Source organism: Ischnura elegans, chromosome 1 (genome assembly GCF_921293095.1).
Source record: "Ischnura elegans chromosome 1, ioIscEleg1.1, whole genome shotgun sequence".
Taxonomy (NCBI): Eukaryota; Metazoa; Arthropoda; class Insecta; order Odonata; family Coenagrionidae; genus Ischnura; species Ischnura elegans.
Window position 1 is genome coordinate 169930723 of NC_060246.1, and position 13243 is coordinate 169943965.

Consider the following 13243-nt stretch of genomic DNA (forward strand, 5'->3'; position numbering starts at 1 on the left):
ATCAACAGGGTTACGGGGAAAGAAGGGTAAATTGCTACGGTGCGAAGCACCCTAAACGGTTTTTCACGGAGATTCCAAATTTTCATATGGCACATGTCTCAAGGCCAAAATCCGAGTTTGAAAATTCGCCCATCACGACAATGTAAAATCGAAATCGTTTATTCCTCGGAATTGTTTCGACATATGAAAATTCCAAAATAGCAAAAAATTAACCAAAAAATCCTCCACCTTCAATTTCAAGGAATTTGTCGTACGATAATTGCAAGTTGGTCAAAAAAATTCCTAAATTTTTCCCATAAGAAAATAATTGGAAACCTTGAAACATAATAAAAAATACTAAATATCAATTCTTCGCAATGGAAACCATACCAAAAAATCAACCAAAAAATCTAGTTTATGTCCATTGAATATCATGTTCCTCAGGCGTTTAAAAGTATAAAATAGAAGCGAAAAAGTTTTAGTTGCATAAGGCTACCATGTTAATTCAAGTCGATATGTCTTGAAAACTAATCGATTTTTTTAAGTGTTAAGATTTTCCTCCCGATGAATTTTTTTTTTACTTTTACGTCCAATAAGCCAAATATCCACACCTATCACAGTTTTGGCTGTGAATTTCGATGAATCAGTCTGTGGCATATCGAATTGCCATTATATTTTATTTATTAAACGAGTTGATGGGCGCTTGAATTCATCAAGCGGGTTTTGCAGGGGGGTGGGAACATATTTGTGTCACGTTTGTTCAAGTATTGGGTCCATAACTTTCTTAAAAAGCGAAAAAAAAACACTCAAAATGCCGTTGAAATGGGCGGAATGGACGAACAACACGCTCATTCGCCCTCAACAATACTTAAGGTCGTCTTAGTAACCACGATGATATGAGCGTTGAGAGAACGTTTTGAATTGAATATTTCCGTAATGGAGAGAAATATAAAATTAATGACGCATGAACTTGCGAAATATCGCCGATTTTTCGTATTTTAGCCCTTACCCTAGGATTGTAGCTCCTCTATTTCTTATTATGAGGGTTTGAACCCAACAAACTTGAACAAATTAAAACAGAATTTAAAAAAAATAAAGCGACTGAGACCAATTAATACCAATGACCAGCTGCTAAAGTTAATTTCGAAGACATAATCCCAAAAACCGAGGATCTATTATTTGTTATCACCTTTCAAGTGAGAGTCAGCGCCACCAACCCTCTGTCCCAAAAAAGCTGCTGAGATTGTTCACGACTGCGTTGAAGAGTGGAGATTAGGGAACATAATAAAGCATTTTCAAGTGATTCAACAAGCGTAAATAGAGTTAACGAACTGTTTTCATACCTTAGGTGCTCAGTCTATAAATTTTTTTTGGATTCTTAACATGAAAATTCTTTTTTTATCATTAATTCGGTTCGGAGAACAGTGATGTAGTTATTTTAAAGGATAAACTACAGCAAACACTCTGTATGAAAAACGCCAACATAGTATTCGACTCCTTTCTGCCGCCGACTTTCGTCAGGGAAGGCGCGAGGGCCGTAAGGCAATGACGGTCGCTGACCGTGAATGCGGCCTGCGAACGACCAGCTCGCCGTCAGGGGTGTGACGCGCGGCTGTAGCTCGCGGAAAAGTGTTGTATTCCTGGAAAATTGTTGAGCGGACGTTAAAATGGAGCGAATTTTGATCCTTAAGTCCTGAAAAATTGTGCGTTACCCCGGAAAATGATGTTACTTCAATAATAGGGAAAAATTTAATGTTATTGTATTTATGCTCTTTGAGCGACCTCTAAATGTTAAACAATTTAGCTGAAATGTTTAGGATATCCATTCTGCACCTCATAGCATATTTTAAGAGGTAGAAATAAAAAATCCGAGATAAATTTAAAAAAATGAGCAACATCCTACACAACATATTTTCAGAACAATAATTTCTACCTGCGCACTCAAATTCCATTCGATAGTCATAACGGAAAACAGATATATTCCCATCACGAATTTTCTCGATTGAAATTATCAGATAACAAAATCAATCCAAAGAACCTGATTTTTCCAGGCGTATGCCGCACCATTAACCCCTGGGCTTTCGCTTTTTTTTGGGAATTTCGCTTTTTTTTGGGAATTCCAATATGTACAGGAGATCCCATCCGACGTGCACAAGGGACGATATCCAGGCACCGATTCCGATTGGCTTCGACTATTTCTTTTCGGTTCAGAAATATAGGAGTCTTTTATAATGATAAACTAACGAATGTAGGGATTCAGGCTGAATCTAGTGAAATTCTCACATATTACGAGAGAGAAATTAAATGTCTCGAGCAATCTACCACGAATACTTAAATTACTTCATTTCACTGTCGAGTTCGACACATTTTGTTCAGTCCTCGGGTGACTTCTTCTCAAAACATTTCGTTGAAATTCCGTGGAGGTCGAGGTTTTTATGGTTCTTCAACGAAATTCTTTGAGGAATCACCTGAAGACGAAACAATATCTATTGAAACCGGTCGCGAAAGGAAAATTGAGTGTCTATGGAAAAATGCGGGCAACTTTTCATTCGCATGTCGGCCCGCAAAGGCATTCGCATGTACGCACCCTGGCCGTTGCTGAGGTCGGACAGGTCTGCCGTGGAGGCGTACGAGTTCCTTCGGATGGTGGCCATTGCGGAGAGGGCGGGCTGGAAGGGCGATGGCAGGGAGTGCGCGTTGGGGGGCGTGGGGGAGCAGGAGTGCCTGCCGCCCCACCCCGGGGGCCTCCGCGCCCCCTCCGCCTCCAGCGGCGGCCGCAGGTCCTCGTTCGACCGCACCCCGGGTGCCGCATCCTCCTCCGCACCCTCTTCGCTCGACTCGAGCAGCCACTCCTCCCCCAGCCGCTGGTGGCCCTTGTCCCTCTTCCCCGAGGGCCCGGGGTCGCCCCCGATCATGGCACTCAGCCACCGGCTCCCGATCAGCTTGAGGCTCATGCGGACGGAGCTGCGTCGCCGCCGCGCCTCCACGGAGGACGTGCGCCGCTCCACCTCCATCCCGCGCGCGCCCTCCACGGTCACCGGCACAAGTCAGAGTCACGGTCGGCCGAAACGTCTGATGACACATTAGTGGCGGTGATTTTCAAGCCAACATTGCGCAATGACGATTCTGAGAATTATTTGGATTCACGCAGCTTACTCAGAAAAGATGGTATGCGGAAATATAGTTGTCACAATGGTGACCAATAAATCCGTCGTCCAAGACGCTAGAACGGATAGAAGGCTATCCTTGATCTATTGGTTCAATTGTTTCCCAATGTGGTTTTGGCCGTTGTATCACATTTAATTGCAAGCCATTAGGCTGGAAAATTGCTTCTCTTTGTAACTGGGCAAGTTTCGCAGAGGTTTTCCTCAGACTCTACACTGCCTTGAACACAAATTAGGAAGGAAGTTGCTGAGATAGGAGTCGCCACAACCACGAAGAGGAAGGAAGCACATTAGCAAGGCCTCTCCATTTGCTGCCACTCATGGGTCCGGCTAAAAGCTCTTCCTCGAGATATGCCCATTGTATTTCCACGCCGCAACGCGCATTGTTTCCATCGCACAACACGACGGTGTCGCATCAGCACGAGAAGCGGCGTCCACACCCAAGTGGTCGGTGGAGCGAGGGGCGCTGTGAACGAGACAGAAGCAATCGCACTGCAGTGGTAATTGCAACCCCAGCTCGCCCTCCACACAGCCCTCTAGATCGCTGCCCCTGGGAGACGCCACCCGGAGGACGCTCCAGTGCGCCCCGAGGAGCCGCGGAGACAAGTGGTGGGACTCATGAGGGGGTCTATTCCATGCACACTGCCTCCGCCCGCAGTTCCGTGGCCAAGTCCAGAGGATTATAAGCACAGAATGCAGCGTCACACGTATTCCGCGCGAGCAAAAAAGTTCGCGAGAACTAACTGCGCGTTGCAATTACATTCCTCACGCGAAATGCAGTCGTTCCTCACTCAGTGCGGATCAAAAGTAGAGAACCCGAATGCACATCACTGCACTTAAAGGCCAATTCCGGAGTATTCCGAATGGCACGTCAGACACTGATGATCCAAGCAACGATAACAACACCACAGCTGATCCGCTCATTCGAATGGACACGCGAAGAGAGCGGTCCGACTGTCCCTCAATCGCGATGTGATCTGCGCTCCAACCGGCACTCATCCCCGACGCACGGCCGTGACGCGCTTTCTTTCTTTTGCGGCCCAGCTGTGTTGTTGACGTTCTCACGGGCGGGTGGAGGGGAGGGGGGACGAAATGGGTCGCGGCGGTTCGAAGAGAGTACGGAATCATATGGAACCTAAGAGGAGAGAGAGAGGCCGCTTCAAACAGGTGGGAGCGGTATTAAATAAGTGTAGCTGTCGTTAACGGCAATGATGTGCTGGGAACGCGCGCTTCCGTGCTAGACTCAACCGCATGCCCACGCGCTATGGCGGAATTTAGAGGCTAGGCGCTTCGTGAACTTGAGACCGGGCTTATCCACATGCGGTGACAGACTTTGGAAACTAAATCTCTCGGCTCCAACACCTGTTCTTCACCTGTTGAAGCTCCAAGGGGCAGAGCCGCTCTAGCTATTGCTCCATCACTAACAATAAGTCCAATTTCTACCGCAATGGTTGGGCGACCCCTGCTATCTTATATTTCTCTCGCAGATACGTGATGAATAATCTTTTTCATCGCATTCTCTTCATCCTTTAAACTTGCTGAACGCGTGTGTGGTTATAATTATTCAAGTCATACCAGTAATTGACAGTGAAATGCAGTGTTTAATGCATGCTTCTTTGGGCATAACACTCAGATCACCGTCCCTCACCATTGCACCGACGTACATAGTGTTGCTATCGAGATCAGCCCAATGAAGCTCCCCATCCCTTCCAATCCCATTGGAGCCCATGGTCTTTCATTGAAGTCGTTTCCTCAACCAGCCGCACCCTTGTCGGGGCGGCGCCACGCGTACAGAAGGGCAAACATCGTATATATTAGCAGATATGGTGAAAAAAGGAAAATGCCGTAGACGTGTGTGATACCACCTTGCCCCATAGGTTATGGCCACGGGACTTCGGGGGTTTCGTATTTTAGAGTCCGCAAGGATCATGAAAAATCAAGCGCCTGGCAACGAGCGATTTACAGGAAAATTTCGATCTTGTGGACGGACAGCCATTGGGTTTTGCGCAAAGCATTTTGTAGACTCCGAAATTGTGACGATGGTGATCCACAAAGATAACGAAGGGAACGTTCCTTCGGAGGTAAGAAAGCTCATTGGGGTCTTTAAAGATTTAAAAGGATCTAATAGAAATAATAATAAATATATAAAACAATTTGTAACCTCGTGAGCACACATGCATGCAGTGTAATTGAAAAGGAAAACTTCAAAAGGAAGATAGAAAACTTAGCTAAACATAATTGCGTCACAGAAAATAGAAAAAATTAAGTTGAAATTGAATTAATGGGGTTCCTATTCTGAAAGTTTACATTTGATACCTGTAACCTTGTGTACATTGAAGAATGTGCGTTCTTGGGGTGCTAATACGAGTTTTGGAGACGTGTGCATAGTATTTTTTTTCCTGAGTAAGTGTTTGTGTTAAATTATGTTTTGGATCGTTTTAATGAATAGGCAGACATAGGAATCCCTTCTGTTTAACAGCAAAATTAATTTAATAATAATTATATATTCATTACTGATTTCGTGAATCAGATTAATCTTTGCCCAACCTTATGTTTGTGGGTACGGCGACAAGTGCCTTTACTGCCTGCCTAATACTGCAGTATTCCTGCAGTTGATAGTAAGATTTATCTCTTCAAATCAATTCTACAATAATACATTGAGCTTTTAAAAATAAATTTATAAATACCTTATGTAAGTGGTACTTAAAGTTAATGAATAATGTAACTGTTCCAAAACTTCTATTAATATATTTTTTCTTGTCTCTTTTTTCCGCATAACTGTGTAGATAGCATCCTGATTCTTTCAACGTAGGTAAACTTGACAAAACCCATGGGTATGTGTATCCGAATAGTGTGAATGAGGGTTTTTAATTCAGTACCTACCATGATTGCTATAGTTGATAAAAAGTTTTCCTCGGAGTTTTATATATTTTAATTACCTACTTCATTGTCCTCCGGTATTCCTTATTCCGTTTTTTGTATCGACTTTCCAAGATCATAAACATATACGCACGTTGTATCCCGAAAGGGAATATAGGTATAGGTATGACTGGACGACAACTAATTAGCACTTGAGCTGTTTATAAATATTAAATCAATGATTTGATGTGTCTTACTCAGTTAATACTACTTGATCAAGACCCAGGAGAGTGACAACATTAAGATACGTCACTTCATAAGGAGCATTTCCTTAGAAATTAGGCATAGGTAAGTAAAGGTCTGCGTTTCTGATATTATTTTTGAAAATAGAGTTTGAAAGCAAGAAGTAACATAATTATTAGTGAAAGACCGCGGAAACATTCCGCTGGGCACAGTGATAATGGTGCCTACGTTGCTTCTGTGACAACCTGTAGATTTGGACGTTTACCTCTACATTACCACAGGGTAACAATAATTAAGCATTTAAAATACCCTTCCCCACTGCAAAAGGTTTTAACCTCTGGCACTCTTCCGCTATAGCTTTAACTTATTATAACACCGAGGTATGCAAACAGACGACGCTAAAATGCCTAAAAGACCTTCAATTTGATTAATAGGCACTCATGTTTGCAACACTCTTCAAGATACATGTAACGCTATTAAATGATAGGTGCATATGAACTTGTTAACTATTAACCCCTTTCGCTGTGATTAAGATCATTTTTGCCGCATATTACTTCATAGATACTGAAATTACGTAAGTATACAAATACACAGGGAACTTGCCCTCCATGTTAGGTGGCGCCTCTACCGACCTCCACGGGAAACGACTTCATTAATCAACCATGCCTGGGCCAAGATTTTCCAGACCTCCTATTTTTCTAAGACCGCGATCGAGGCTAAAAAGGTAAACTCAGAAGTTAGGCGCTACACCTTGGCGTATTCGAGACTACGCTTAGTTTCATATAAATAACTATACATGTGATAGCAAATTACTGAAATTGGAGGAACCGGTTAGTTTTATAAGCAAATAAGAGCGCAGTGGTTTCCCATAAGGTCTGAGCGCACGGATATTTATTGGTTTCCGCCCAATTGATTAAGTTCATGTTAAGACTACTAAGGGATTCACAAGAATGATGGACTATCTCCTTAATAAGTTCACATATAATGATTAAATAAGTATACAGGGATGTCAGTTTAAAAGATGCGCAAATATATTAAATACAAAGAATATTTATTCAGAGAGAGAATTTTAGCATCACACATTTAAAAAAATATTCAAGAATTAAAGTCATCCCGTGACATCAAATTTGCCACTTGACTGCAAGTCCTGATTTATTACCTATTAGATTGATAGAAGTAACTACCAAGTATTTTGTCTCGTAGACAAATCTTTCCCTGTCCAGGCATTGACGAGGATGTTTCAGGTTCTGAGGTACCCAACGTACCGTAGTCTCACCCAACAAAAATGTAAACAATCAATAGGTATGTATCTCAATGACGACATTTAAATCAAGCGACCCCAGAGAAACTGCTGTCCAGAGCACTACACAATATAAGATGGTCATCACACCCATTGCGTGGAAATATCCTTAGATTGGCAGAAATACCGATTCAATGTGGAGTCACCTCGAAGACGATGCGACAGAGGAAGTGATTAGGGACTACAGATAACTAGCGCCTATAATCCACAACCTAATGATTTCATCATTTCAATGTATTTTCGTCTGAAGACTTTCACAGCTTCTTTTATCTATGTTGTTGGTGGTTTTCTGGTATTGCAGTGTAGAATACAATACCCGAAAACCACCAACAACATAGATTTCAATGATTTCATAAATTTCAATTTCAAAACGACCAACTCAAGAGGGCAGTTCCAAAATCCCAAAGCTTGCTGTTGCATCCTCTATCGATAAAATAAAAAATCTAGTCCAGAACAGCCCCAATAATCATGCCTATTTTGATTCTCACCTTAGTCAATTCCATCTAGACCAATTCTTAGTAACCGATGAAGTAGGCGACTCTGCAGCCCGAGTCGTTGTGTGTGTAGTGTGAAGAAAGGGGTGGAGGAAAATTCTGGCTTGGAGCCTATCAATGCAATGCAATGCGCTCTGGAATCAATTACCAATTACTGATTACTGCTGAAGAGATCCATCATTGTCAGTTCGACTCTGCAAAGTTATTCTCTCAAAAAGTTTTTTAAATGATCTTGCATTTTATCCAAATAATTTTAGGATTTTCAGATACGTTCAGCCGTTGAAAATTCCATTCCATGATAAAACCAACATGCTTTAAATCAGAACATTGTCGTGGAAACAAAGTTCAGAGAGCAGAAATAGGAAAACGTAAAATTGGCCAGAGATTTATGTCACGATGATCTCAAACAAATTGCTCTATCATTGAAAATTCCACAAGCGTCCGGTGGAGTTTACAACAGCCTGAAAATGAAATCGACAGAAACAACGACTGCGGAAGGATATGATGTCAGCGGAATGAATTAAGGAAACAGGACGTTAACCGCATTAACCATGACCAGGTCCAATAAAATGAAAAGATTTTAAACTCGTAATTGGATGACTCAAAGCCTTGAATAACGCAGTCAAGGACAAAGAGCTATGAAATCACGAATTGCATTGTAATCTATTAACCCTTTCATTGCGTAACATTTTCTCAGAGTTGTTTCACATTGGCGGAGAATTTTTTTTCACTGCATTCACTTTGTTTTTCGAATATATGAAAACAATTTCAATAAAAAAGGGATTTTTATATTAATTTGACAATTTATTAAACAATTTGTTAATGGCATCACAGTGATGCCATCCGCACCCATGTGATAAATGCTCCGGATATTTATGCAACCCGTTACACAAACATTAGAAACGACGGACAACATATTTTTACATAGCAACTAAGAAGCTTGAAATAATTTCTGAAATGATGGCGGAATTGAATTATAAAATAAGATAAATTATTTTTCAGATGTCATCCACTATCCATGCATCAAATTTTGGGTAAATAAAAGTTTTCGAATTTTAATTTTCACATCTAAATTTTTAAATTTACTAGTAACTTAGATTTGGATGCAAACATATGAAAGTAATTTTATCTTTTGCCATTTTCTTTTGCGTTAATGCTGAAAACATTAACTAATAATTGTGAAAGTCTTTGAAAAAAGGGTTCAAACACAGCCCTGGAACATCTGCACATCATACACCATCAGAGTTATACTGATTCGCCACTTAAGTCGTTCTAAGGACGTGAGGAGGATTATTTCTTCTGTTTGTTCTTAGTTTCAGTGGTGTGTCTTTTTGCGTAACTCAACAGATATTTGAACAGATTATTATAATTTTTATGATGATTATAATTTTCCATGTATAAACTCAGTAGAGTAGCCACGGGAGGGGGGGTTATGGGTAACAACCTCCTTTCAGGTGCCAAAAACGGGTAAAATGGCCCCCGCACCCTCCAGAAGGGCCCTCAAACCTCCGGCAAAAAACCCCCATTTCAAAATCGTGGCTACGCGACTGTATAAACTGTGCCCACTGAGGAGAAATCAATCGATTAATTTCCGCACGACTTTGTATGCATGTCCCCTGCCTCCAACATCAGGATCCTTCGCCCCAGTGTAAATTATAGCATCTTGCACGAGGCCATTAGGCTCAGAAAGCATATATAATGTTATGCCGCGTTTGTGACGCCAAAGCAACATGGACTAATGAAGCAGAGTTCTTTAAACGTGTAATAAATTTCTTTCATTCTTTGAGTGAATAATTTCAAAAAGGGTCGAATTTTATGCAAGGGGTCTCTTGGTATCGGATCATCTACTCCAGGGTTCCTGCCAAACTGCATGCAACGGAAAATTAGTTGAAATCGGTCTCGGGAAAAAGTGCTGTGAAGGAGAGAAAAATCGAAGATATTTTCCTACCTTTTCCAATAATCTGGAATGGATGGCCATCTTACAATACTTCATACAATCATACATTAGGTTTATCGGACCAAAAATGTCTCCCATACCCCACGAGTAAGATTCCTATGCTCGGTTATCCTTGAAGAACTGCATGTTGAGAGGCAATATGGACCAAAGCCTTTCAGACGACAATATTTCCTCCAGCTCCACATACTTGCATCCTCAACGTAAACTTCAGTTAACACCTATAAAATATACTACAATAAAATACATTACACTTACAAAATGCACAAGACTGATGAGGTTGCTCTTTTGCAGTCAGAAAGAGATGTAAGCGTTAAAGTTTAGAACCGACGTACAAGAAATATCTAAACGTGAATGCTCCAGATAAAACGGCAACGTATAATAATCCAAAAATAATAGTTTCTTTGCGCATAGAAATTTTGCTGACTTTCTTTTCTGATTATAATAGCTCTATTTGGTCGAAGTAAAATATGTAAATTGCTTCAAAGTTAAAAAAAAAACCTTCACGGAGAAGACCCAATGCAGTGTTCCATGCATACACTTGAGTAAATTGTGCCAGAGGTAGTTTTATTGCGAAGAGATATTCAAAGCCTAGTTGACCAAAGGCTGATACATAAACGGTCTTTGGGGTTTGAAAATAGGAATAAAGTTAAAAATGAAGATGTCTCCCAGATTCCACGTAAGTGGCTAAATATATGTAAAATACCAAAATGTCCAATGGAAAAAGGTCATACATATTAGAAAAAAAATCTCTATAGAGGAGTGAAAATGCACGCAATCGAAAGATGTCCGAAGGAGAGACTGTACTAATAACGAGAGTCGCAAAAACTGAGAAGGAAGACTGACCTTTTCTACGACATGCACACAACAGAAAAGTTGCATGGATTTCTAATAAGAATGGCAAAAATACTTCTAAAAATAGAGATAACAGGCGACACAGAGCGACTTGTAGTCTATTCCGCGGTGACGGAAAACGACTTTTTTATTTGAGACCCGAAATTCGATCATTTTTTCCCCAAGGATTTCCCCAATTCTAATTTTTCCTTCAAAATGGAAAAAATATAAAAGTTTCCCTAGAACCTTCATTATTTCCCGTGAATAACAAATTGGTGGTCGTGATTATTCCCACCTAATTACTTTAACAAACTCATACGAAAAAAATGAGAAAAAGTCGAAAACTCTATTTCTTCTTCCGTAGCCAACTCTATTTCAGACCCCTATTGAAAGGATCGTTCAGAAAATGAGTGGAAAATATATTATGGAAGGATGTTAGGAGTTATAACGGCATTATGTAAATATTAAGTTTAAACATTAATAAAAACAGCAACAGATTATTCAACTGTGTTTAGCGTGTGTAGGTATAGTGACCGTAATTTGAAATACGAAAATATTTTTCGTCAATGAGATGAAAGGAAATATTGTTTGAAAAATTTTAATAGGACTAAAACGAAAAAAATAACCTTCAAATGTGGCAACACTTAGTACAAATATTCAGAAAAGTAAAGAAAATATCACATTTAAATTTTTTTGTAATGGCGAAAAATCTTACAAATAAAAAAGTACTCCATAAATGTAAAAACATTTACTCAAAAAATATAAACTATTTTTCAAAAACGGAAGGCATATGCAGGTAGCTTAAGGACAGTCATCTAATTTTCACAATCACGAAGGTTGGTAGGGATGGGTGAGGGTAGAGCTCGCTGAATGAGAGGTGGTTGAATTTCATGGATAATGGGGCAGGCAGTTCCTTTCCCTGATCTGATATGCTCTTCCTAATGACTAACAATACAAACTTTATGCTTCACGACCCCTTATTATAAACCAATTGACCCACATCTCGTGATCTAAAAAAAATATATATATATACTAACAATACATTTCGACTGACAAGGAAGTTCCTACAGTAAATAGAATCCATTCCTAAGTAGTAAACGCACTATTTTGACGCTTTATAATCTCGCAGACGGAAAAAAACGAGGATCTTGATTTAAAAAAATTCGATTCATGGTGTGCAATTGTCTGCATAAAATGTAGACAGAAATCAATAATGAACACTCGCAACAATTAACGAAATTCCAGTGGGTGCAAAGCCATCTAACGTTTGATATAAGACGTAGAACAGAATTTCTCAGAAAAACTCCTCTTATGATGAAAAACACTTATAAGATTAGGCCTGACTAAATTTAAACGATCGAATGTCCTAATTGCGAGGAAATGAAAAGAATTTCCAAAAATAGCGATTAATGGAAATCCGATTAACTAATTTTCGGATTAGGAAAAACAGAGGTAATAGTTCACACTACTACGATTACGGTTGACAACTGAATCATATCCCTGTATTCATCATTCTAAACGGACTTTAAAAGCCATTGCATTCCTACCTAGTCCGTGTGTTTACATATTAGAGTAATTTTACCGTTCGATAAGAGAAGATAGGGACAAATCGTGGAAAGACAGGCGGAAGTGCAGAGACCAATCCATTCAGATGTTGCAATGAAAACCTCTTCGGTGACTTTTTGATAAGTTTCGAGCAAAACAAAGCGGGGCTGGGGCCGTATTCTGTATTTCTTCGGTACCTCACCGGTCGGTTTCCCTTCCCAGCCCACCGACAGCACATCACTCCGAACCGACGACGGTTTCCATACCGACGACGGCAAATTCAGCGATTCAGTATGGTCGTCGGTATCAAATCAGTCGGTACGGTTCCCCTTCCTTCTCAAACAGGGAAAATCCGAATATATCCGAAGTTAGAAATCATCTATCGTGTCTCCACCAATGAAAGAAGGGTAAAAACAAGAGAAGACTCATTGGCACAGTTTGTTGTCGTCATTCTCAATCTTTAATTTGCGGAAATTACGACTTATTGCTAGATAAAGTTAATCGATATTGGATAAGTTGTTAACAATGCTTATATAATGTTTGGTAATAATGCTGTAAAACCTACAGAATCGAAGGAAACAATATTACAACATCACAATATAGTTTGTATGTGATAGAGATTGTTGTTGCTGGAATGAATTATTGAAACTATCCTTGAGATCGTAGTTTCTTCTAAATATTGGTTCCTTTTATTCCGTATTTCTTTTAAATATTGCTATTTATTCATGATTTGGTAATATAGTTGTCATTAAGTAAGTTCCGTCTAAATGTTATCAACGGAAGGTTATGCCATTGGCACCGTAGCAGACGAAAATAACATACCATGGAACGTGAACGGATTCAAAAGCAAATGTAAATGTCATATTAGAGG

At 40.1% G+C, this 13243-nt stretch overlaps 1 protein-coding gene across 1 annotated transcript in view; it reads right to left on the reverse strand.

Annotated features, from left to right (window-relative positions):
* LOC124173423 overlaps positions 1-5796 on the reverse strand; it is a 169845-nt gene extending 164049 nt beyond the window's left edge. Inside the window, exon 1 of the mRNA XM_046552926.1 lies at positions 2567-5796. Within this exon, the coding sequence (XP_046408882.1) occupies positions 2567-2993 (427 nt within the window). The 5' untranslated portion in view covers positions 2994-5796. The remainder of the gene's footprint in view (positions 1-2566) is intronic.
* Between the last annotated feature and the right edge of the window lie 7447 nt (positions 5797-13243).